The sequence below is a fragment of the Clupea harengus genome, chromosome 8 (assembly GCF_900700415.2).
Source record: "Clupea harengus chromosome 8, Ch_v2.0.2, whole genome shotgun sequence".
In the NCBI taxonomy this organism is placed as follows: domain Eukaryota; kingdom Metazoa; phylum Chordata; class Actinopteri; order Clupeiformes; family Clupeidae; genus Clupea; species Clupea harengus.
The window spans coordinates 21,996,012-22,022,315 of record NC_045159.1 but is presented as its reverse complement, the minus strand read 5'-3'; the positions used below and the strand labels follow the sequence as shown (position 1 = coordinate 22,022,315).

The 26,304-nt window shown below is 46.7% G+C and overlaps 1 protein-coding gene across 3 annotated transcripts in view; it reads left to right on the top strand.

The window, feature by feature from the left end:
• The first annotated feature begins 1,190 nt into the window (after nt 1-1,190).
• larp1 (La ribonucleoprotein 1, translational regulator) overlaps nt 1,191-26,304 on the top strand; it is a 30,662-nt gene continuing 5,548 nt past the window's right edge. The window contains exons 1-12 of one of the 3 annotated variants that reach the window (XM_031572332.2): nt 1,191-1,885; nt 15,537-15,598; nt 15,843-15,908; nt 18,496-18,567; nt 19,684-19,828; nt 20,782-20,916; nt 21,061-21,213; nt 21,912-22,074; nt 22,268-22,412; nt 23,370-23,544; nt 25,013-25,170; nt 25,599-25,982. In XM_031572332.2, the coding sequence (XP_031428192.1) occupies nt 1,501-1,885; nt 15,537-15,598; nt 15,843-15,908; nt 18,496-18,567; nt 19,684-19,828; nt 20,782-20,916; nt 21,061-21,213; nt 21,912-22,074; nt 22,268-22,412; nt 23,370-23,544; nt 25,013-25,170; nt 25,599-25,982 (2,043 nt within the window). In that variant the 5' untranslated portion in view covers nt 1,191-1,500. Of the gene's footprint in view, nt 1,886-15,536; nt 15,599-15,842; nt 15,909-18,495; nt 18,568-19,683; nt 19,829-20,781; nt 20,917-21,060; nt 21,214-21,911; nt 22,075-22,267; nt 22,413-23,369; nt 23,545-25,012; nt 25,171-25,583; nt 25,983-26,304 lie in introns of all 3 variants that reach the window. The other 2 variants (XM_012816560.3, XM_012816561.3) reach the window with 2 other exon arrangements.

Here is a 26,304-nt window from a genome sequence, read left to right as displayed (position 1 = left end):
TGTTCTTCTGACTCTGTAAACACACAAACACCCACTCTCTGTTGTGTGCTTATTCATTGGCTGTTTGACTCTCCTCTGTAATTTGATTGGCTCCATGGCATCCTTCCCCTAAGCGAACTGTGGGCCTGTGGTAATTAGGGCACTTAAACCAGTTGTAGTAGTAGTGATAGTAAGACGTGCAGTTCTGGTATGAGGGAGGGTGTGTGGACTTGTTGGGTGTTGGCCTGACACAGTTCCAAGGAAACTCCCACTTCTCTTCTCCTCCTCTTTACCTCTTATCTCTTTACCTTTCTCTCTCTCCCACTTCTCTTCTCCTCTATCTCTTTACCTTTCTCTCCCTACCAGTCCTCTCCTCCTCGTTAAGTGAGTTTTTTTTTTTTTTTAAATGATGTTCTTTAATGACCCTCTTACTGTGGAGATCATGCACCCGCACACAACACGCGGTAGCCTCAGTGCAACCCCCACACCGGAGGCCTGTGGTTAATGCATCCGCGCTCACATACTTAGAGAAACTGCTCGGAGCATGTGCAAAAGTGCAAGCTGATTTCTTAGTGTTTAAATGTATAAAGCCTCTCTGTGTTTCAGACCCAGGCTACTGAATAATCCCTGCCAAGCCCACACTTGACAGACACAAATCTGTGTGCCTCTTACACAGGGGGGGAAGATTCATATTCCTGGCAAACAAGTGGATATTTTTGTGATTTTGACAAACTAATTTTATGAGAGCATGATGGTGTGTAACACACAGACTGGCAGTTGGAGGCTAGTGTCTCACATTATTATAGGTAGCTTTGGCTAAGGCCAATGCTTTTATTTTAGAACTCTTCTGTTCCTATGGGGCCAAGGGTATCCTGAAGTTAATGTCTACTGTGATGTTATCTCGTTGCTGGATGCAATCCATAACATTTGATGACAAATAAAGCGAGGATCCACACTGCAAGAGAACACTGTCAGCCTGTCCAAAAATTCCGCTTTCGCCCAGAACAGTGAAACGAGGGGACAACGACCGACTCAAAGCGCGCTTTCTCCCTCAAAAGCATACCGTCTGGACCATGAGGACACACGTGCTATTTCCTGGTCCGACACGTGCTATGTAATGTAGTAACGGTGTGGTACGGCGGTGCAGTCGGTTCACGAATGTGTATTTTCCTTGAAGAGGGCGAGACCGACGTCATTTGCCTCGATCTCAACCTTCTGCGCGCACACACACACCACCGTACGTGGTCACTCCTCCTTGCGTGTGCGTGCGCGCTCTCTCCTATCGCGTGGTGGTGGTCATCCATATTGCTGGTAGTGGAGGAGATTACTTAGTAATATTAGAGGTTTACGGAGGCTTTTTAATGTTTTAATTTAAAGAGACCACTCTGCATCTTAGACTGAAGGCTATTTGGTCTAGGGGTGGAGTGGAGAGAGTAGAGACAAGAGGTTATTCGCAGGATACACGTTATTTGTTGCTCGGTTGAAGGCGGATTTGGGGGTATCGTGTTGGTAAAAGGAGAAATGGCCACTCAGGTGGAGGCTCTCCTGCCGAACAATCCTCTGCTGAACACGGAGGACCGTGGGCACAATATTAAGCACGGTGATGATCGCTTGGAGAAGGGGCAGAAGCCGACAGCCGTTTTGGAGGAGGCGAGCGACGCCAAGGGAACCGATGCGGAGTTGGGAGGGTGCACCACCAAGGAACAGAGTATAAAGCAAGCGAAAGAAGAAAGCAACAACCTAGGGAAAGAGAATTCGCCGGAAGGATCGCCAAGTGACTCCAAAGAAGATGTCAAAAATAACAAAAAGGAGTTTACAGAGGCTCCGCCGCCCAAGGTGAACCCATGGACTAAGAAAATGAACCCCGTCACCGTGGTCGTCGCTGTAAACGGGCAGGCACATCAGGGTTTGTATTCCTTGAATTGATTTCATGTTTCATTTCGATTTGCACTTAATGATTTTTTCGGATACCGTGCATGTAGATGTTAAATGTGTTTACGTGTAAGTAGGTGATTGATGTCATCCTCGACTAGGACTGGAGTAGTGAGAGTTTATCTGTAGGTAGGCATTAGGCTACGTGTTGAGACGAGCCAGCTTGCTTGACGCCTTTACTCAGACTGTCTCCAGCTTGCTAGCTATATATAGAACAAGGCCCAAACACTATTTCTGGAGTACAGGAGACCGTAAGCTAATGCGATGTAATTGTAAATGACACGAATGCCAAAACAAGTCGTCTCGGGTATTGCCTAAAGGTTTGGATCCTTGATTAACAAAAGGTTTAATGCTGTTAACGCACTGAAAGATGGATGCAAGACCGAGGTTGAGCTAGCATAGGTTAGCTAGCGTAAGAAGACTTTGTAAGTGTCAGGCCTCGCTGTGTTGGGAGCGCCAGCCCAAATCTGCCGTCCTTATCAAATATTGGATACCAAATTATTTCATCCAGCGGTGCCCATATGCCGGGTGTCCTTGGATAGAACTCACAAAAAACCCACTATGACAGTCAGGGAAGCGAAATGGCATTAGATTCCAATTATGTTGCTACTGTTAGCTAACCCCGTAACGTTAGTGAACAACACTTAAAGGGGTTTCTGGAACACCTTATGTACTCATACATTCAGGAAGACGCTTAAGTAGTACTGTGCCGAGGGTTAAGCTTCTCATATGTACGTCCCCGTGAAAACACAGCACGCTCCCCCGTCTGGCAAGGTCCTTAGTGTCCGAGTCATCACAGCTTGTCAGCTAGCTAGTTTGGTCAGGCTAACAATAGCTCAGCATTACTGGGCCTGAAGGTACTTGCCAAGCTAGCTAATGTTAGCCACCATATGCTTGACAAATTGCAGGGAATGCATTGAAGTACAATATCAATGATGCTATCGTGTGAAGCGTAAAGTGCACGTGAATGATGAATTCGTAACTACTGCTCAAGCCTGAAATGGACATTAGAAATGCAACAAAAGGTAAATAGCTGACACATTTGTTATGGAACATCACGTGTGAATTCCACGTGTTCGCCCAAATGATGGACAATGCCTTATTCTTTGATAATAATATATATTTTTGTGAGTAAATCCCCACATATGTTCAATCATTGTTGGCGTAATTCATGCAACCAATATTGATCGGCAGAAGAACGTCGCACGATGGCATTATTTTTCTTTGCCAAACCAGCATGTCACGAACCGAGCTGGCTAGCCTCTTAGCGTCGTAGCTAATGCTAGTTAGCTAGACTTTTAACTGACAGGAGCTGCCTTCATGCGGATTCGTCTACCAGAGTGCTAGTAACACGATGTGCTCTCGATGGGACTTGCAGTCCGTTGTCGCGGTCTACTACCAATATAAGTTAAAGCTACAAAGTCTTTCAAAAAACATGTTGCTCTAAATTGCCAACTAAGCTCCTCGGCCACGAGAACCGACCGTAGTGTATAGAATTCTATCCCAGCATCCTTTGAGTTACAGACAACGTGGTGAAAGCCATGTGATTTCGCTGAAGGAATCCTTTCCACGATTAATGCCATGCTTTTAGTGACTATTCATTTTAGCTTGATGAAATGCACAAACTTCTTAACCTTATGAACTTTGGTAGGATTAATTCATTGATTATTGCTTCATTTCGACATGATTAAACAGTTTTTCGCTTGTCTGTCTCCCCTCCCCCATGTCATGTAGAACGGGGTAGTAAGGGAGTCGCTTGTTTTCGACTACGGGGATGCTGGCCAGGGAGGGTCTGTCTCCCCCCCCTTCGTTTACAGGGAAACGGAACGTGTTAAGCGAGTTCATGTAGCACAGCGGTGTTTTTTGTCGGAATAAGCCCATTTGGCGGAGTTCATTGTGTGAAATCTATTGCTAATTATGTGTCTGCGTCAAATAGGCAGTGGTATCACCCCCCCTGCTCTATCACGTATTTTACGTCTAGACTGATGGATGACCTAAAGGTTAAAGAGATGTCCGTAATACTTATTTGAATGTGGTCCAGAGATGACACCCTGGTCAGGAAGCAGTGCGTTCAACTTAACCCAAAGGTAGATGTCTGATGCAAGGTCAGAACATGCTTCAGAATTGAGTCTGTGTGTCCTCTTGGCATTGTTCTATGACCAGTGACACCAATGAACGTGTTAAATGCAGTTTGGTGGAACAGTTAGGACAAACTTGGTACCAGTACTTGTTCTCTGCCATATTAGACTCTGTGTACTGGCGTTTTTATCTGTGAGAGGAGGGCACCTGTTGCAGCGGTTGACTCCTGCCTCACTGTCCTGGATCCACTGAAACCAACAGGCTAGCTGTGCATATGTGGCCTACCAGGACAGGCCTGGATGGATCTGTTTGGGTAGGGAAGGGTCTGGAGAGGCGGGGAACATCAGTACTCCTTGCATGAGCTGTCTGTCTGTCTGAATGACCCAGTCTGGACAGCAGTAGACCAGCTTGATGTATTCTGATGCAGTCAAGGATTATAAGTTTAATTTCTGTGTACAGGCTGCAGGGAGCCTGTGTGTGTGTGTGTGTGTGTGTGTGTGTGTGTGTGTGTGTACAGGCTGCATTGAGCCTCCTCCAGCATAAGATCGAGAAGTGACTGCCGGAGAGTGAAAAAGGCGTAGCATATATACCTGGCAGGAGTCACCCCGTTGTTACCGTGACGACTCCGCAAACTCAAAGCACAGGGCTGATGGTGTTGGGTGGTTTACTTCATGGCTGTGCCCTTCCTGAGAACCAGATGAGCCCTTGTGGCGTCACCCCGGGACAGGGGATGCTTTTGGTGGCGACAACACGGCAACAGGGAGTTTATGGTGCACACCGGCGAACGGCAAAAGTGATGTCGTGTCGGCTGGATTTGGTGTCGTGGCGGTTGGTCGTTCGCCTCCCAGTTTTTGTAACCTGCCGGCCATGGTGCAGCTGGCGTGTTCACACCATGGGCGGCTACAAGGTGATTGAGCTCCTGCTCTCGGGCACACAGCTATTTGTTTTGATAGTGTATGAACTTGTTCTTATGGTTAATGTATTTGTTGAAGTATGCTGGCAAGCTAGTTTGTGTAGTTTATTAACATTACTGTTTGGCCTGAAGACCTGATGATCAGAACATGAACATAAACAGGCTAATTTTGCTGGCAACTTGCAAGAAACACAAACGCTATCCAGAAACGTTTAGGATTCATCCAGGTTAATCCACCATTACTGCTCCAGTTGAGCTGTCATCGTATCTCACTGTGCTCAGGCCCTCGGCGCATTACCCCCTTGTTGGTGCAGTGCCTCCAGGCGTTTAGATGGCATTTTTCAACGCACAAGCGCCTCTAGCGAAAGTACAAACGGTTATAGCGTTGTGTTGACGCGACAGTTTGTGCGAGAAACGACCGATGCATCAGGCATAATGGCACCTTTACTTCATTACTTGATGGCAGAGGAATTATTTATGGCAGGAGCCTGGTTTCTGGTGGTTAATAAAGCAATGTTTTGTTGACTGTGCAAGAGTAGATGTTTCCACCTTGGGTTTGGCCATAGAGATATTTTCTCCTCTTCTGTTACTCCAGAGCCTGTTTAAAGCATGATTCAGTCGAATGTTTAGTAAGACACACAATTCATTCAATCAACATTTTACGTTTCATGTTGTGGTGTTTGGGGTGTGGTGTATCATGGTCTAGTTTGGTGTTCCCAAGAATTGTGCAAATGTTTGTGGAGATGGCTATTTTCTCATGATCCGTGAGCCTCCGGCTGGTCCTGGCAGTTTGCTGGCTTTAGAATGTACGCTTGGATGCAGAGAAAGACTTCATCATTAACTGACAAATGTATTCAGGTGTGGAAGAGGAGAAATACTCCCTTGCAGACGCGCACATTGACCACTGCGGACACCATGGATGCGTAGTTCTTATACTACTAGTCTTTCTACTTGGAGAAAGATAAAAGAATAAGAGGTTTCCCAGCACATGTGCTGTTCGTGCCCTTGTAGCGTAGTGGTCCACACTCAGATCCTAGCGGACCCTCACGTACTGGGGGGTTGCGGAAAGGTTTTACACTAGGTTTAGCATCGACACCTCATTTAGTCACCTCTGGCCTTTTGTAGTTGAGGCTGAAAAGGTGGAGTCTGGGGGAGGGTGGGAATGTGGGTGTGAAATAAGGTCGGGGGAAATACAGTTAACAGACACAGGTAGCCTTCTCTCCAGAAGCCCCTCTCTGTAACAACATTTTCTGACTAAGGTGTTTGCATTCAGCTGATGTGGCTTTCAGACTATTTGATTAGGGTCATTGCAGCTCAGCTAACCTGTATGTACATAAAGGGTGGTCACAAATGGGAAATGTGAGTGTGATCTTTGCAAGCTGAGAGATCCTCGCAGAGAGACCCTGCCTTTAAGAGGAATACAGAGTGGGCTAAACCTCAGGTGTTATCAGTGTGAGCTTAACTATTAAATGACTCGCTAGTCCTAACGTTCCTGCTCAAAGTTAAACAGAGGTGTGTGTGTGTGTGTGTGTGTGTGTGTGTGTTGGGCGTACACTGGTGGGCAGACAATGAGGTTTTCTGACGGGTGTCTGATTTCTGTGGAAAGACAACACTGAAATGAGTCCCTGTGTGTGTGTGTGAGAGCTGCGTTATGGTACAGCAGTCAATGGTATTTAAAGCTTGTGGTTTTATGGCTTCTGTAACGCCTGTTAAGAAGGCTGCTGAACACAAGGCCAGTGACTCGCCTGCCTCGTGAGCAATCAGTGAGGCTCTTGGTGACAGGCCACTTGTTTAGTAACAGTGCCTCTGATTGGTTGTAGACTATATTCAGCCGTTTTGCTGATCAATACATGAAATTAGCTTCACGCTTACTGACTTACTGATTGAACCCACAGTGCCTAGCTGTTAAAAAAAAAGCTACAAGTTCCTGCTCCTATTGTAGAATTTCCTTTCATCGTCCTCCACGCCATCCTGGAAAAAGTCTTCTGATTTGGGGTTGAGAACAGGTAACCTCTCGGCAAAGGTGTCCGTTTGTTTTGTGTTTTGCCATTTCTGGTGTACCTAGACCACATCTCCGCCATCAGGAACCTCTGCCCACAGGCAGCTGGAGAGGTGGCCATATTTGGGCAGGACCTGGGTTAGATTTCCATTCCTCCAGCACACCTTACTCCACCCAGTAATCAGCTCCTTGACTGTATGCTGGGCACCCAAGGCAGCCAGCTATTCTTTCCACTCGTGATGTTGCACAGGACCACACCGTGTGCTGTCGTTCAGGACAGTATTGTGTCGTTCTGGACAGTATTACTGTCAAAATCCAATCAGACTACTGGGAAACCTGTCTGATTTTGTTTCACACCAATGCCTCTTGCTCTATGTGATCAGGCGTAGCGTAAGAATGGCTGATCGGTCAGATCAGGCCTCTTCCTCCCTGGCTGCCCTCAGATCAGGCCTCTTCCTCCTTGGCTGCCCTCTCAGCAGCACCGCTGCTCTTGGGGATCCACTGGGTCTTTCTTCTCTTTTCTTCTCCTCGTCTGTGTCCTTCACCGCTTCTTCTCTCCTCGTCTGTGTCCTTCACTGCTTCTTCTTCTCTCCTCGTCTGTGTCCTTCACTGCTTCTTCTTCTCTCCTCGTCTGTGTCCTTCACTGCTTCTTCTTCTCTCCTCGTCTGTGTCCTTCACTGCTTCTTCTTCTCTCCTCGTTTGTGTCCTTCACTGCTTCTTCTTCTTCTCCTCGTCTGTGTCCTTCACTGCTTCTTCTTCTCTCCTCGTCTGTGTCCTTCACTGCTTCTTCTTCTCTCCTCGTCTGTGTCCTTCACTGCTTCTTCTTCTCTCCTCGTCTGTGTCCTTCACTGCTTCTTCTTCTCTCCTCGTCTGTGTCCTTCACTGCTTCTTCTTCTCTCCTCGTCTGTGTCCTTCACTGCTTCTTCTCCTCTCTTCGTCTGTCCTTCACTGCTTCTTCTCCTAGTTTGTGTCCTTCACTCCTCGTCTGTGTCCTTCACTGCTTCTTCTCCTCATCTGTGTCCTTCACTGCTTCTTCTCCTCTCTTCGTCTGTCCTTCACTGCTTCTTCTCCTAGTTTGTGTCCTTCACTCCTCGTCTGTGTCCTTCACTGCTTCTTCTCCTCGTTTGTGTCCTTCACTGCTTCTTCTTCTCTCCTCGTCTGTGTCCTTCACTGCTTCTTCTCCTCTCTTCGTCTGTCCTTCACTGCTTCTTCTCCTAGTTTGTGTCCTTCACTCCTCGTCTGTGTCCTTCACTGCTTCTTCTCCTCGTTTGTGTCCTTCACTGCTTCTTCTTCTCTCCTCGTCTGTGTCCTTCACTGCTTCTTCTTCTCTCCTCGTCTGTGTCCTTCACTGCTGCTTCTTCTTCTCTCCTCGTCTGTGTCCTTCACTGCTTCTTCTTCTCTCCTCGTCTGTGTCCTTCACTGCTTCTTCTCCTCGTTTGTGTCCTTCACTGCTTCTTCTCCTCGTTTGTGTCCTTCACTGCTTCTTCTTCTCTCCTCGTCTGTGTCCTTCACTGCTTCTTCTCCTCGTTTGTGTCCTTCACTGCTTCTTCTCCTCGTTTGTGTCCTTCACTGCTTCTTCTTCTCTCCTCGTCTGTGTCCTTCACTGCTTCTTCTCTCCTCGTCTGTGTCCTTCACTCCTCGTCTGTGTCCTTCACTGCTTCTTCTCTCCTCAGTTTTGGCAGTATAGACTCTCCTCATTGGCCCCCTGGCTACTTGTAAGGGTGATTGCTTCGCACTAGCAGCCAAGAAGCCAATAACAGTCTTCCTGACCTTCCTTCCAGCAGTGAAATCTCCATGAACCTCATCTCGTCTTGTTGTGAAGCAGTGCTAATTTGCCTGATTCGGCCGACATGCCTGGACTATAGAAAGATCACTGTAGTTAACACACTGTGGGTTATGAATGCACGACACTCATGGTTCATTTGTGAGGCCAAGATTAAATTAGTTTCTAGCACATTCTACACAGCTGTGAAGAGAACGTTCAAAGATGTGCTTTGGAGTTGAAGTGAAAATGAAATCAAGCAATGTTTCAGAGCCTCCCTGTCCCTGCGCTTTGAGGTTGCCTTCTGGTGTGTGGAGTGGAAACAGACTGGAGATTTAAACTACATAATCACCTCTCTGCTACTGCTTTTCTGCATGTGTGTGTTGGTGGTTCTGCCTGCTTTATCTGTCTAAGACTGCGTCTGTGCAGTGTGATATGGATTGACCCCAACTCACACCCTCGGTCTATGTGAAAGCTCAAGCCGTGTGTGTGTGTGTGTGTGTGTGTGTGTGTGTGTGTGTGTGTGTGTATAAGAAACTTCAGCAGCGGGCACTGATGTCATTAGGCGAATCATCTGTCTCGCGGTAGAGGGATCTTGTGTGTGTGTGCGCTCTTGGTGGTTCCTCCATATTTGGTGAAGACGGCATGAGAGCGTGTGCTGCAGTGTAAGAGGGGATCAGGGCTTGAGCACAGAGAGAGGGTGTGGTTGTGTGTGTGTATAGGGGGTGGGGTGGGGCTTTGGGGACTGGCCTAGCCTACGCTGGTGATTGGACAGAAGCCAGCACATTGGCATGAAAGTCATGAATGTTCCTGAATGATGTTCAGTTTGCTGCTAGCATTGGTTATATGTTGTCACAGAAGCCCCCAGCCTAGCAAAGGCCCCCACATCCCTATTTTCTCCCCCCCCCCCCTCTCTTTTCTGTGTCTCTCTCTCTCTCCCTCTCCCTCCCTCTCTCTCTCTGTGTTCACACACCACCTCATAACATCAGGATGTCTAGCTGTTTCCAGAACAGTGTGTGTGTGCACATATGCCTGCATATGGTCTCTGAGTCAGCAGCTGCCAGAGCTGTGTTCTGTGGTGTGTGTGTGTCTGTGTGTGTGTGTGGGGGGGGGGGGGGGGGGGCTGAGCAGTAGACAGCTCTTGGAGCTGCTGATGTTACACATCATGTTCAGACATTACTGGCCACAACCAATAACTGACCAGTACTATCACCATGAGTATTACTACCAGAGCTACGGTCACCATTACTGCATGTAGACCATCAGTGTTCAGGCTAGCAGTGTTACTGGTCAGCGCTGCTATAATTACATTACATGTGCTTACATGCCAGCTACTTGGTGTTACCTTTGGTGGTACCCATGAGACTGCATTGGTCCCTTATTTTATATCTTACATGCTAACATTTGTCTTACTTTTTTTTGTCACTATTGCATTTCTGTATAGCACAGGCTGACTTATTTTTATTTTGTATTTATTTTTGCTTCATATCTTCACAAATTTGTGATTGCTGTGACCTGCCTACCTTCAACTAAATTCCCAACTGTTAAGTTGAGCTTTCCCTTTAATCTATAATGAAGGGATGGGCAGGGGGTAGCCTACTGATGCATTCTTGCTAATTAGGGCAGGCCCTAATCTCTTCATCCAGAAGATGTGAGAACCACCCATTGCGGAATGAAGACGCCCCTGTTTGTTCTGTGAGGATTCTTCTCAGATGACTCTTCTAGTAGCCTAGATCTAATGGAATGTCAGGAGAATGTTGCATTACATTATGACATCACACATCATTCCATCTGTTGACTGTAGCTTTGACCAGGGTTGCTAGGACATGACTGACAACGAAAAAGGCTTGTGTACTGTTGCCATAGCAGCCACTCAGACCATCTCTAGGTAGGCTAATCAGTTGGTTGCTAGGCGCTGTGTTGACAGCAAGTGATCTTTTGTCATGTAGTGTTGAACATTTGGGCCAGCTGATGGGCAGCAATGACGAGGAGGTTTTGTGAATTTTTGTGAAGTGGAAATGAGAAGTGGCAGTTTGTGGAGGTTGAGTTGATTGCCATGTGCAATCAGTATGTGGACAGCAGTAGAGCTCTTGAGCAGTAAAGTTTCTTGATTGACATGCATTTGGTTTTTAAATGTAGGGTCTTTTTGGGGGGCACTGTGGCGCAAGCAGTAGCCCCGACCACATTCGGGCTTGACGCCCATGGAGGACACGGGTTCGAATCCGGCCCGATGTCATTTCTCCTGTCCACTCCCCACCTCTTCTCCCTATCATTTCCTGTCACACTCTTCACTGCACTGTCAAATAAAGGCATAAAAGCCCAAAAATAAATCTAAAAAAAAAAAAAAATGTAGGGTCTTTTCCTCCTTTCGGACCCTCGGCAAGAAAGACGTTGAGGATGGCAAATGGCTGCAATGTGAAAACTCCCCAAACTAGCCCCTGAATAGACTTCCCTGATTCCATCACGCAAAAGGAATTCCTGCTTAAAGCAATCAGGAATGCCCTCCAGGCCTGTAGAGGGAGATGCTGCATCTTAAGCCGCTGTGAAATGACACACAAGCAGATTGGGAGAAAGATGGAAGTGTGTCAGACTTCTCCAGCTTGTCTGTTCTCCCGTCACCAAGGTCATGAGTGGACTGCCTAGATCTGTCTAGATCAAGGTCATGAGCGGACTGCCTAGATCTGTCTAGATCAGCAGCAGTGCTGATAATAGCTTTGGCAGGAGCTGCAGTGGGTTACTGTTTAATCCGTCCAGGGGTTCAGCAAATTAATCTGCTAAATGGGTGGAGGTTCACTCATCTCTGTCTGCGGAGCCCTCAAACCTGCTGCCCCTTCTGCAGTCCTCTGAGGCACGAGGGGAACCTATTGAGTACTTAAGAGGTGCCTAACATTCATCCTGATGAGAGTGTTTCACATGACGTGTAAGACTGGTTTGCAGAGCTCAACTAGTAAATAGATGTGTGTTAAGTTGATAGCAGGTATTGTTTGGCCGTGAAGTCGAGTAAACAGAAGAGGAAGCAGAGCAGCTGAACTATTTCACCTCCATGTTTCAGTTTCACCCCTCAGAATGTTTCTAGAGGACTTTCATAAAAGCTGTTCAGGGTCAGTTTCCTAGACAGGTTCACACCTAAGCAAACGCCTTTCCCCCCCTGATTTGATTTGTGTTTTGTGTCATGTGTCCTGGTAAGGTGTAGGGGTTATAGGTGATTATGCACCCAAGAAGTTGAACTCATAACCTTTTGTGACGTCTACCACACTTAATCTGATTTTAGTGCTTTGCACTGTTTATTTATAAACAGCCGAGTGTGTGTGTGTGTGTGTGTGTGTGTGATGCTGTTGTGTGAACTCTCCAGTAGTGATGATGTAGTTGGTTGGGACTCATTAAGTTAGGTGCTTGTAGTGATCTACTGCCCTTGTTCACCAACGCGGAGAGACCCCCCTCTTGGACACACTAAAGTCTGTCCGGTGAACTTCACTGCCGTCTCACCCAAACAGACGGTCTGCTCTTAGCCAAAACAGACCATCTGGCTGATATTTCATCCAATGTCAACATGACCGACCAGAATATAAATAGTAGTAACAGTATCTTCCCTTTGCACAGTTCCCCCTTTTTCATTTGCGTAGTTGATGGGGAAAATTTAAAGGGATGTCTGAAAGTTACAGTTTGGTAAACTTTGAGATTAGAGGATATTGATTCTTCTGCCATGTCAGCAGCTAGTGCTGGAATGGACCGCGTAGCTGCTAGGAGCTGCTAGGAGCTAAAGTAGCTTGATGGGTGCTGTTGACTTTTTGCGCCCGTACAAGTTTATTTGTGTTTCGGCTCTTTGGCCTGGGGTTAGGACCGAGACTGGTGCCCTGTGGGAAAGGTCGACCTGCAGAAGGTCAAGAAATATTAGCTGAACTCGTCTTTCGTTGTGCCTTACCTTCAGGAGTCAGCCACCTCGTGTTTCCCCATTTCTTTTTTTTTTCCTTATTTTTGTCTTCCGTCTGCTGTTGTGTTTGTGTCACTTTTGTCGGCCATCAATACTCTCTGTCTCCGTTGAAAAATATCTACATATTCAATGCTATTTTATACAAGATATAAGAAATGACAGACTGCATTTTAACAGGGAAGAATGGTGCTGCTCTAGCATATGTTAAGTTTTTATATTATATATAGATTATTATATATAATATCAGATTATTATGTATCTGATTTTTTTTTCACGCAGCCCTACCAGTGCCTTAGTTCTGAAGGGCCTGAGGTTCCTGAACTCCGCCTTGCAGTGTCATACTGCCTCAGCAGAGTTCCTGCCAGCCCTGAATCCCCCTCTGTGTTTTTGAGGGTCAGTCTATAGCATTAAGGGTCAGTCTATAGCATTAAGCCCACACAGACTGCCTCGTTTCAGCCAAATGGGTGATTATGGAGGGCTGAGGCCTGGAATTAGTCAGGATCAGATGTGGTAACCTGGGTGTGTGTGTGTGTGTGTGTGATTGAGACCTGGGTGTGTGTGTGTGTGTGTGTGATTGAGACCTGGGTGTGTGTGATTGAGACCTGGGTGTGTGTGTGTGTGTGTGATTGAGACCTGGGTGTGTGTGTGTGATTGAGACCTGGGTGTGTGTGTGTGTGTGTGTGTGTGTGTGTGTGTGTGATTGAGACCTGGGTGTGTGTGTGTGATTGAGACCTGGGTGTGTGTGTGTGTGTGTGTGTGTGTGTGTGATTGAGACCTGGGTGTGTGTGTGTGTGATTGAGACCTGGGTGTGTGTGTGTGTGATTGAGACCTGGGTGTGTGTGTGTGTGATTGAGACCTGGGCGCTCATGAGCTGTCATGCCCTACTCAGAAGGGGAGGGGAGGGGGGGGAGGGGAGGGGGGTGACCATGGGAGTTCCAGAGGCACAGGGTGGGGGAGAAAGAAAGAGCATTAGTGGTGAGGAGAGGTGCAAGGGGTGGGTGGGGCTTCACCAAGAGAGGAGAAGGAAAAGAAAGAAGGAAAGGGAGAGAGAGATGGGAAAACAAATGTGGTGAAATGGAGATGTTTATGCTGTTTCAGATGTACCCTAATGGATGATATGCAAAGTCATCACACACACACACTTATCCTCCCCCAACATCGTGTGTGTGTGTGTGTGTGTGTGTGTGTGTGTGATTGAGACCTGTGTGTGTGTGTGTGTGTGTGTGTGTGTGTGTGTGTGTGTGTGTGTGTGTGTGTGTGTGTGTGTGTGTGTGTGTGTGTGTGTGTGTGTGTGTGTGTGTGATGGCTGAAACCATGCCACACTAACCACCCCTTGAAATGAACAGCCAGATGAGAATCATGTGGCTACATCTCCTCAAGGCCTGTTTGGGTGTGTGTGTGTCTCCTCTAGGGCTGTGTGTGTGTGTGTGTGTGTGTGTGTGGGTCTCTCTCCTCAAGGCCTGTTTGGGTGTGTGTGTCTCTTCTACGCTGTTTGGGTTTGTGTGTGTTACAGTGCACATGCCTGTGTGTGAGTGCATCACACAGAAACGCTTTTATCTGCCACTGCTTGGAATGTTTGGGTACTATGCACGTGTACACACACCACACCACACCACACCACACCAGAGTGTCAATGCATAAGTAAGACCTAAACTGCCCCAGATATTCCTCAGATGTGCAGAGGGCACTTGTGACACACACACACACACACATACACATATATATATATATATATATATATATGTATATATGCACATAATCTCACACCAGCTCACGTGCACACACACCCATATTCACATTAAGGTGTGATTTAACCGTGTCACCCCAACATTGGGTACTTTGTAAAGTGTGTGTGTGTGTGTGCGCGTGCCTATCAGTGCAGAAGGTCTACTGGCTGATCGAACTGCGTGGTTGTCCCGCTAAACTTTTCCCACATCATTACCATGATCATCTCTATCTAGTGTGTTGTGTCATTTATGTGTGGTGTCGTACTGCGTTACCATCCGTAACCCTGTCTGCTGGGCACCTGATCCTTACCCTGCTGTAAAGGTGACCGACGGGGGGCAGCAGCAGCAGCAGTCACACCCACAGGCAGTTGGTACTTTCTTGTGGTGGCAGGAAGAAGGGCGGTTGGGGAACCCCTGGCGTCCCTCTATTGGTTGGTGTGGTTTAGTGATGCCACAGCAGGCTCTGGTTGGTCCATGTTTGTGTGATGTGAATACATGTTTCCATCCAATGGTGTCGAGTACGTCATCAGCCACTGGCCTGTTCTACAGTTGACCTGAGGATTCCCCCACTGCAGAAGCAGGGATGTCCCATGACCACAGTGTGTGCGTGCGTGCGTGCGTGCGTGTTTTTGCACATTGGTTAATGACTGTTTATAGCTGCTGTTTGGGTATGCGCCCAGCTCTCGAGGCTGTGTATGAAGGTAAACGTGGATGATGAACTGGGGTGTGGCTCAGGAATGTATGTGTGTTTAAGAGTGTGTTCTGTCAGTAGCACGGAGTGTGTCACGGCTAACGGAGCCGCTGGATGAGAATGAGCGCGTTAGCTAGTTAGGGCAGGGGGTTAATCAGTGAGCAGGTCCTTCTGAAGGCTGCCTGAAGGACAGGAGGATGCACTGGAGAAGAGGAGGGAGGAGAGTGGGAGGAAGAAGAAAAGAGAAGAAGCGAAGGAAAGAGAAGAAGAGAAGGAAAGAGAGGAAGAGAAGAGAACAGAAGAAGAGAAGGAAAGAGAGGAAGAGAAGAGAACAGAAGAAGAGAAGAGGTCCTGACATGTTAAGACGACGTGTAATGTCTAGGAGACCTTTAGTTTCATTTTGTGTGTGTGTGTGTGTGTGTGTGTGTGTGTGTGTGTGTGTGTGTGTGTGTGTGTGTGTGTGTGTGTGTGTGTGTGTGTGTGTGTGTACATTTGCTTTAATGTGTACTCCTCTCTTCCACAGAACCCACCGGTCCAGCAAAGGTGGTGAAGGCGGGGAACCCCCGTCCCCGAAAAGGAGCAAAGGTAAGAGAGACACACACACACACTTCCAACCTCGCTTCATCCCAGTTCTCCCAAACCCATCTGTGTGTATGTGCTTCCTGATTATGACGTGTGTATGTTAATGTTTCTGAGGTCATTTTACTGCTTTGTCACTCTGATCTCAGTGTGTGCATGCTTTCGTTTTCTTTTTCTCTTTGTGTGTGTGTGTTTGTGTTTGTGTGGTATATTATAGTGACACTAAAATGGCTGTACCAATCTCTTGTAGGTCGGTGATTTCGGTGATGCCAATAACTGGCCGACTCCTGGAGAGATTGCCTCAAAAGACCAACAGGTGAGATCAAGAGAACACACAGCTCCATTCAAATCCAGACACACGTAACCACACACACACGTAACCACACACACACACACACACACACGTAACCACACACACACACACACGTAACCACACACACACACACACGTAACCACACACACACACACACGTAACCACACACACACACACACACACACACACGTAACCGTAACCACACACACACACACACACGTAACCACACACACACACACACACACGTAACCACACACACACACACACGTAACCACACACACACACGTAACCACACACACCCGTCTGCTTCAAGTCTAACTGAATTTCAACACATCTAAAAGAACTTCATGTCAAAGCTATTACATGAAGTTTCAACACGACTAGAAGCTATTACATGACCTTAAAAGCTACGGCAACGCTATCATACTGACAGTTCTAGAACCATGTTTCTATGGTTCTATTATACTGACAGTTCTAGAGCGGTGGCTCTATGGTTCTATTATACTGACAGTTCTAGAGCGTTGGCTCTATGGTTCTTGAAGGAATGTGGCACTCAATGTCTTTGCCTTGAGCACTGTTGTCAGGTGTCGGTCATCTCTCAGGTGAAGGTCACCAGTCTTTAGTCATGTTCCGTCCTGGCCGGATGCTGATCACTGATTGGTGGCCTGTTGGGGGGTCATGCCCTAGCTGCTCCTCGTGACCCCCCTGCCCCCCCCCCCACCTGCTCCAGGCAGACCCACGTCCCTTTGCACCAGTATGGGATTGGCTGGCCTTAGGCCCCCTCTGGGCATCCTCATCCTCATCCGTTTGGTGAGAAAGCGAGCGCTTCTGCTCTTTATTTGGCTCTTCACGGCGCGACTGGTGGCAGGCGTTACGCAAGGCCCCGCGGACGATGCTAAGTTTAGCCAGTAATGTTTGCGCAAAGCCAGTCACCGAATACCAGCTTTAGAAATCTGCTCTTTTCCTGCACCCACAGATGACTTCTAGACCATCTAGAATCAGTCAGCCTGGTTTGAGTTCCCATTGTCCATCCTCTGGTCATAGATGAGCCTCTCGGGCAGCATGAATCCTTCCTTGGGTTGGATTGTTTGCAGGGATGGGTGGGGTAGCTATTTCTGCCCTCTGCTCTGCAGACGTACGTGGAGGTGTGCGCGGCCCCCGTAGCACCTTTTTTTAGCATGCTGAGGGTCTCCTGCCCCAGATGTAGGTCAGGCAGAGCCGGGAATAACCCTCTGCTGCCCCAGACGCATGGCCTTTTAGGGTCCCCCCCCCCACACACACACACCAGGACTGCAGCCCAGCAAGCGGCCGCCGCTATTTTAGACACACACACACACACTCTATCTTTCTCTCTAACCACAAGCATACAGGCCTGTGCGCACGCACTCTTTTTCACACACACACACACACACACACACACACACACGGACACACAAACATGAATATACACACACGCACAAAATCACTCATTCACACTCATGCGTTTTTTTTTTTTTTTTTCACACGCACACACGCACACACACACACCCACGTACACACATTGAGCATTTGATTTAGTTGAACTTATTACCTCACAAATCACAGGGGACAATGTAGTTCTTAAAATGGAGGCTGACTTATTTTTTTATTAATTAAAAGTAGCAGCGCTGTTCCCCCAGTGAGCTGCTGCAGATAATCTGGTAATTAATTAATAATGGTAATTGCTTGGGAGAAATGAGCTTCAGCAGGAGGAAGAGGTGGTCAGGTCGCTCAGGTTCATGAGATCCTGTCTTATGGATGGTGTAGAAAGGTAATAGAACATTCTTGTGAATGAGGTAATCTGTGGGTTAATCTGAGTTATTTTAAGCTTTATTGTGGCTTCCAGTTTTGCGCTCAGCCGCTTCGCCCAGGGACCCTAAATGTTCCAGTTTGCTCCGATTTGGGCCCAAATTCTGTGACCTGAATTTCCCTAAAGGTCAGGTTACTATGGTTACTATCCGCAGCAGTCCAGCCAAACAAACATGAGGTAGGATGCAGGAAGGCTAGTGGACAGTTAAACAGTCTTAGCATGCTATCCCTATGTAGTGGACAGTTAAACAGTCTTAGCATGCTATCCCTATGTAGTGGACAGTTAAACAGTCTTAGCATGCTATCCCTATGTAGTGGACAGTTAAACAGTCTTATCATCCCATCCCTATAACTATGAAACTAGGTTTGAAGTGTTACCTGTTATGTTTGTCCACTATCAAGTGGAATTTATATCCTGTTTTCATTTTGTGTTTGTTAGATGGATAATGGGCTGTATCGGCTCACTGTTGTGTGTGTGTGTGTGTGTGTGTGTGTGTGTGTGTGTGTGTGTGTGTGTGTGTGTGTGTGTTTCATCTTGGGTGTGAGTTGAATGGTGTTTTTCCTTTTGTCGTGAGTTTGTCTTGAGTGGTGTGTGTGTGCTCCTTTTGTTGGGCCAGGGTTGATTGATGTGATGAATGGTGTTTGTCTCTGTGCTGTGGTAATATTGAATTGTTTGTTGAATGTATTGAATACTGTGTGTGTGTGTGTGTGTGTGTGTGTCTTTGGTCAGTGTTTAGTAGCTGCTCTCTCCCTCTGTGTGCAGGCGGAGGTTAGCTCGAGCAGTGTGTGTGTTAAGGTCACTCGAGAGGCAGGCCCTGCCACCGGCCGGCCCACTGTAAGTCCCAAAGGATGCTCACTGACGTGTGCATCTGCTCCCGCTAGCTCCCAATGCTATCTAACATTAGCGTCTTAGCAACTGGCCAGTTAAAGGTGGCGTGCAGTGTGGGGTGTGTTTTGTGTGTGTTTTGTGTGTGTTGTGTGTGTGTGTGTGTGTGTGTGTGTGTGTGTGTGTGTGTGTGTGTGTGTGTGTGTGTGTGTGTGTTTTTTCTCCTCCTCCATGAAAGGTGTGCACTGAGGGTTTGCATGTGAAGTTTAAACTGTGGACAGCCAAGACTTTTTTTTATCATAAAAAGAAACCAGTCATTTTGTTATTTGTGTGTGTTTCTGTGACGGGCCTAAAGCCATTTTGACAGCATGATTTTTCTAAGACATGAATGGCTGTGCTGCATTTGATGTAGGTTTTAGCCTGGTGTGTGTGTGTGTGTGTGTGTGTGTGTGTGTGTGTGTGTGTGTGTTTTAAAGGCAGAGATCGGCACACAGGTGAAGCGTCTCAAACATAACCTCAGCAGTGTGTATTCAGGAGTGATGTCATAAAATTGTGTTTGGAGCTCCATGGTGTGTGTGTGTGTGTGTGTGTGTTAGTAATGTTTGAAACTGCTGAGGACATGAGTGGTGCATATCTTCACTGAGCTCCTGCAAGACCAGGGAAACATGACACAGAGCCTCAGTCCCAATATGCCAGAACACACACACACACACACACACACACACACACACAAAATGGTTCCACGTCCCTTTACAGATAAAGTACACCTTTTATCAATTTAGTCACCGCGGGTCTCGCCTGGTCAGCTGTACTAGTGTGTGTTGCGGAAGGTAAGTCAAGCAGGCAGTAATGGCACGATTGCATAATAAGCCATGAGTTTGCACATACGCTGCTGGACATTGCTCTCGAGAGGCCTTGAAGATAACATTACTGACATGGTGGGAACCTCCACAGATATACATCTGTGCCCAAAACACACACTCTACCTCTTAACTTACAAAACGCTCTGTGGGTTGGACACACACACACACACACACACACACACACACACACACACACAGACAAAGTGCTTTGTTGGGGCGGGGGTCAAAGCGTGTGAGTAAGCTGGCTGATCTGTACCCCTAGGCACCGAAGAAAGTGACCGTGAAGAAGGAGAAGGAGAAACGAGAGATCGAGGAGACCAAGGAGAATCAGAAGACCAAATCGGACGACTCTGGAGAGGAGAAGAACGGGGATGAAGAGTCCCAGAAAAACGGACAGAAAAAGAAAGGTGGGTCTCCTAGCAACTGGTCGAGCAGGTCACAGAGGCTTGTCCTCTTAAAGCCGACCACATGAGGGAGAGACGAGGCAGATCTGGAAAAGAGGGGGCTCACATTAGTGAGAGGAGGCAGATCTGGGAAAGAGGGGGCTCACATGAGAGAGAGGAGGCAGATCTGGGAAAGAGGGGGCTCACATTAGTGAGAGGAGGCAGATCTGGAAAAGAGGGGGCTCACACGTTAGTTTATCTGTAAATGGTGCCGTGACGTGGACAGCTAGTATAAGAACATGCTGTAGCTGTGATGTGTAGCTGTAGTTGAGGTTAACCTGTTTGTTCATTCTTCCACTGCTTTTGGCCCTGGAGACTCGAGATGGCTGCTGTTTAGATGTAGTTCTCTCGCTCCCTCTTTTCCTGTCAGCTCCCTCCTTCCTCTTTTTCTGTCTGTTAGTGTGTGTGTGTGTGTGTGTGTGTGTGTGTGTGTGTGTGTGTGTGTGTGTGTGTGTGTGTGTGTGTGTGTGTGTGTGTGTGTGTGTGTGTGTGTGTGTGTGTGTGTGCCACGTCATTGTTCTCATTCTATACCTTTCCGGTTCCCCCCTTTCTCCTAGTGCAACACTGACACCCACAGGCTAGTTGTGGAACTAATTTCAGTCAGACTGAACTAAGTAGACACTGCAGACATGTCAGACTGAACTAAGTAGCCACTGCAGACATGTCAGACTGAACTAAGTAGCCACTGCAGACATGTCAGACTGAACTAAGTAGCCACTGCAGACATGTCAGACTGAACTAAGTAGCCACTGCAGACATGTCAGACTGAACTAAGTAGCCACTGCAGACATGTCAGACTGAAATAAGTAAACACTACAAACCTGTCTTACACGTTTGCAGTGAAATCAAATCTTAACTGTATCCTAGTTTTGTGGAAGTTTTTAAAGTTTTGACCGGTTCATTTTGTGTGTATTCAGGCACCAAGCACAAGTGGGTTCCTCTGGTGATTGAGGTGAAGTCTGATGGCCCGCGAGAACGTTCGGCCTCCCGGAACAACACGCGCCAGAACGATCCGCCACGCATGCCCCCCAACAGCAGGAACGACCTCCGAGGTACGACATCATACCCTGTGACTTGAACCGCAATATTTACAGTTACACACAATAGTCTCTTACTGTAGTAAATACAACCTGTACCGGCTGGAACTTCTAAAAAAACGTCTACGCCTCTAAAACGTGTGTGTGTCTGCTCATCAGATTGGCACAGCGGGAAGTACGAGCGGGAGTTCCGTGACGATCATGACGAGGTGTCGAGTGTGAAGAGTGAGGGTGCTCCGTTCCGGGCCGGGTTCCGAGGACGCGGTCGAGGCAGAGGGAGAGGACGAGGACGAGGACGAGGAGGAAGCAGAGGTGGCTTTTTTTTTTTTTTATTCACACACACACACACACACACACACACACACACACACACACACACACACACACACACACACACGCTGACAAACACGTACTGATTCACAAATACACAAAGGCCATAAATGCTGATGCACAGATACATTCACATACTGTTTAGTGTTTAAAGTTTAGTGACTTATTTTGTAACTTGAGTTGTAAATGAGCAAATTGCAGTACAGTTGTTAAATCAGTGCTTTTAAGATTGATCTTTTAAGATTGACCTTGTCTGGTGTCTGATTGACCAGAGCATAGTTTAAAAAGGGGCAAAAGATTGAGTTGTTTTGCGGCGACAGACATGCTTTTAAGTGTTGCCGGAGCTGGCCATGATGCCCTCTGGGCTTGCTTGTGTGTCTGAGTGTTTGTAAATGGTGGTCTGCTCAGCCGCAGAAGCACTACGCAACTCTGAATGGCTTGCCTGTATTGCAATCAGAGAGGAGAGGAGAGACTAGAATACAGGCCACTGGTTGGAGAAAAACAACTTGAAATTGTGTGAAAGGACATAGACTGACGAACACACACAAAGGTCATCACACAGTTGATCAGCAGCAGTTATGCAGGTCACATTGCTGTGTGTGTGAATGGTTGTGATGTAATGAGTGATGGAGCAGTAGCTTATTAGCTAAATGCTAATGCTTCACTTATTCTTCCTCCAGGGCATTACGACTATCACTATGGTTACAAGGCCTACGAAGGGAAAGATGGCGCCTATGGACCCAAATTCAACAGCTCCGTTACCTATTACTATGACAACCTCAGCAGCCAAGACCTGTACTCTGTGGACCAGGACTTGCTGAAGGACTACATCAAGAGGCAGATGTGAGTGGCACTGTGGTGAAGACAGATGCAGCAGTCATATGTAGCATATTGAATTAGATGATATTTGAATGGCAGTAAGTGAAGTCAAATGATGGTGCAACACCAGTGCTTACCTTCACAAGCGCTTCTCTCAGCTGCTCGTCATGGACAGAACCTGACCTGTTAATGTGTGTGTGTGTGTGTGTGTCTCCAGTGAGTACTACTTCAGTGCGGATAACCTGCAGAGGGACTTTTTCTTGCGGAGAAAGATGGACGAGGGGGGCTGCCTGCCCATCTCCCTCATTGCCAGCTTCCACCGAGTCCAGGCTCTCACCACAGATATCAACCTGATCTTCGAGGTACACACACACACACACACACACACACACACACACACACACAGGCATATGCTTACTGAAGTGCAGGCCTTCGCCACAGATATCAACCTGATTGCAGAGGTAAAACACACACACACACACACACACACACACACAGAGATAGACTTAAGTATACGATCTCACAACACATATCTCCAGATTTGAGATTGCGGATACACATCCGAGTATCCAATACACGCAAATCAAATACAGAGGTGGACAGCAATGTTTGAAAGGTGCTGTATGTAGGGTTTAGTGGCATCTAGTGGTGAGGCTGCAGATTGCAACCAGCTGAATAGCGCTCCCTTCCCAAGCGTGTAGAAACATCTACGGTGGCCATCAGGTACCATAAAAGACGTGAAGGGCCCTCTCTAGTGCCAGTGTTTTGTTTGTCTGCTTTGGGCCACTGTAGAAACATGGTGTCACAACATGGCGGCTTCTGTGGAAGACAACCCGCTCATGTACATATGAAGGGCTCATTCTAAGCGAAAACACTATACGTAGTTACAGGTGATTATACACTAATAAAAACATAATTATGAATACTATATACCATTACTGCTAATAGAGCTCTTTTAATAGCATCGGCTACAGTTTATTTTATTGTGTTGAACATCTTATTTGGCCTTATTGTGTTTTTATTGATGACTATTGCATGATTGTATTGATCTTATGTGATGTAAAGTGACCTTGAGTCATGAAGGGCATTATTAAATGTCTTTATTATTATTATTATAGGGTTTTATAATAATAATAATAATAATAATAATAATAATAATAATAATAAATCCTACACATGGCACCCTTTAAAGAGAACTTAATATGTGTATTCACTCACACACGCACACAGCTTATGCAAGCATATAGAGACACTAGAAGTATTCTAGATAACTTGTATAACAACTCGGTGTGTAATATTTGTCTGTTTGTCTGGCACAGGCTTTGAAAGACAGCAAAGAGGTTGAGATCGTTGACATGAAGATGCGCTGTAAGGTGGAACCTGAGAAATGGCCCCTGCCTGGCTTCGGGGGACCTGACCAGAACCAGACCGATTTCTCCCAGCTCATCAACTGTCCCGAGTTTGTGCCCAGACAGGCCGCGGAACCAGAGTCCAGTAAGCATCTAAACACCCCTAATCCTTACCTAACTGGTACACTACCCCTTATTGGAAACAATAAATTGATGCACTGTACCAGGTGTTTTTAAAGTGTTTTGGTTGAGTAAAGAATGGGTTTTTGTTAATGAAGGTCTATTGGGCTGGTAAATACTGAAACTAACAATATCACAACGGCAAAGTCTAGTTCATTTTATGCGTGGAAGTAGAATAGAACGCGCAACATCTCGAGCTGAGGTTGGCAGTGGGGTTGTGTACAGTTTTTCCCGTCTAACATCTTTGGATTCGTACATTTGTTTGACGGCTTAAACTTTGCCAAGGAACGTTAACTTTTTTTGTCGTCTTCAATATCTTAATTACATTTTGAGTTAACGAAACTCCAGTCGAACCTGACATTGTAAAAGTTAAATGTTGTCTATCGAAGTATCTAAGAATAGGTGACTTTAGCAACGTTAGCTCGCTGGAAGAATGGGATGCAGTGATAGATGTCTGACAGGTAACGTTGAGGTTAAATGCTAACATTACCGAACACAGGATAGCAAACGATAAAAACGAAAACCATTGACCGTTACTGTTAACATCACCCAATACTCTTGGTTTTGTTTTTACAAATGTGCCATCGTAATTATGTATGTAACTTGGCTAATATAGCATTTAACCATTAACGTTACTGTTAACATGGTTGGGGAATTTCCTATCTAATGTTGGCCAAGTTAGCGATGTGCTAAGAACTACTTAACAGTATTGCTTCTATCAACTCAGGCTCTAATGTTGGCTAACATTTCCCAATTTACTCCTTGATTGCTTGTTTCCTAATAAAATCCCCAGCTCAACGTTAATTTATCATATGTCACAACTCTTTATAAGTTAGCGATATCTAAATTAGTCAACGAGCTTAGTCTAGTGAAGCTTAACCTAACTTGTATTATCACTTGACCATTTAACGTTAAATGGGAATCTAGATTTCTAGCTAATGTTATTGAAAATCTTTAAATGATTTACTTCATTGTCGATGTTAAGGGCATCGAAACTATTGTGGGGTGTTGAATATTGAGGGTAAAAAGCAGTGTGCGATCTTTTTAACGGGAAGCTCCCAGGGAGAATTGAATAGTGGGCGGATCCTGAGGTTGCATAGTGTTCTGTTGTCAGGAAGATTACAGCAGTTGTCTTCCTGAAAACCTAAACCCAGATTTATGAGGGTCATATTGGTTAACACGTTTGATTACCTTTCCGTTATGTATGAAGGAAAGGCCAGTGTCATTCTGAGGATAACAATTCTTAAGGCATTCTCTTTTGTAAATGGCATCCATAGAATATAAAATGTGAACTTCCACATTGTGATCTGCACAATAACCTTACATGGAGTCTCTCTCTGAATGAGACAATGTTGTCCATAGTGCTCCCAAACCCAACTGACAGTGCCATCAGTAGGGGTCAGTGTTGAACTAACCGCCTGTCTCTCTTGCAGACTCCCCCCGCGCCTCCACCTCTGGTCAGTCCAGAGCTGAGGATGTGAGTAACTTGAAGACCATGCCCAAAGGTCTGTCCGCCAGTCTGCCCGACCTTGACTCGGAGTCCTGGATCGAGGTGAAGAAGAGGCCTCGGCCGTCACCCGCCAGGCCTAAGGTAATAGAAAGATAATCATCTCTCTCTTATGTACTCACTCCCTCTGTCTCGCTCTCTCTCGCTCGCTCTCTCTCTCGTGCGCTTTTTCTCTATGAATCTGTATGTATCTCGCTCTCTCTATGAATCTGTATGTCTCTCTCTCTTTTCTTTCTTTCTTTCTCTCTCTCTATGAATCTCTCTCTCTTGCTCTTTCTCTATGAATCTGTATCTCTCTCTGTCTTTGCACCCCCCTCTCCCATTGGTTGTTATTTATGCATGACGTGCATCATCTCATTTTCTCATATTATTTTGGCATTTGCTTTTTCTTTCCCCCCCTATTTTCTCCTCTACTCCTCTTTATCCTTCCATCCATCCTACTGTCCTTCCATCCTTCTCCCCATCCTCTTATGCGTTGGTTGGTGGGCTGACGGCAGACCCCTTCGTTGCAGAAGGTGGAGGATAGCCTGATCTCCACGGTGACCACCCCAACCGGCACCCCGATGCCCAAGGACAAGGAGCCGGACGAGCCGGAGGAGCTGGACTTCATGTTCGACGAGGAGATGGAGCAGATGGACGGCCGCCGCAACACCTTTACCGACTGGTCCGACGAGGACACGGACGGCGAAATCGACGACCACGACGTCAACAAGATCCTCATCGTCACGCAGACGCCGCCGTACCTGCGCAAGCACCCCGGCGGAGACCGCACTGGCAACCACACCTCGCGCTCCAAACTCACCTCCGAGTTGGTCAAGGTCATCAACGACGGCCTCTACTACTACGAGCAGGACCTGTGGGATGACATCAATGAGCCAGAGTACGCCACCATCAAGGTGAGTCAAGCCCACGCCCAGCACGAGGGGTCGCCCAACATTACAGAAGAGGAGTTTGGCACTTCTCATTCCAAGTCCGGTTGTCTTGTTGAGTAGCATTCTCATCCAAGACTTCATGTTAAACTGTTTGTAAGAGTTAGGAGTTATGGAATAGGTTTAATTGTTCAGATATGAGGTTTCAGTTTCATAGTTCAGTTTCTAATGGGAGGTCAATTGAGTTAATTCTTCCAAAGTTGTGAAAGTCTTGTTTAGACCATTAACCGGTTTCAACAGCCTTATCTTGAGTACTTTCTTGCCAAAATGGTGGTAATTTAGCCTGTCA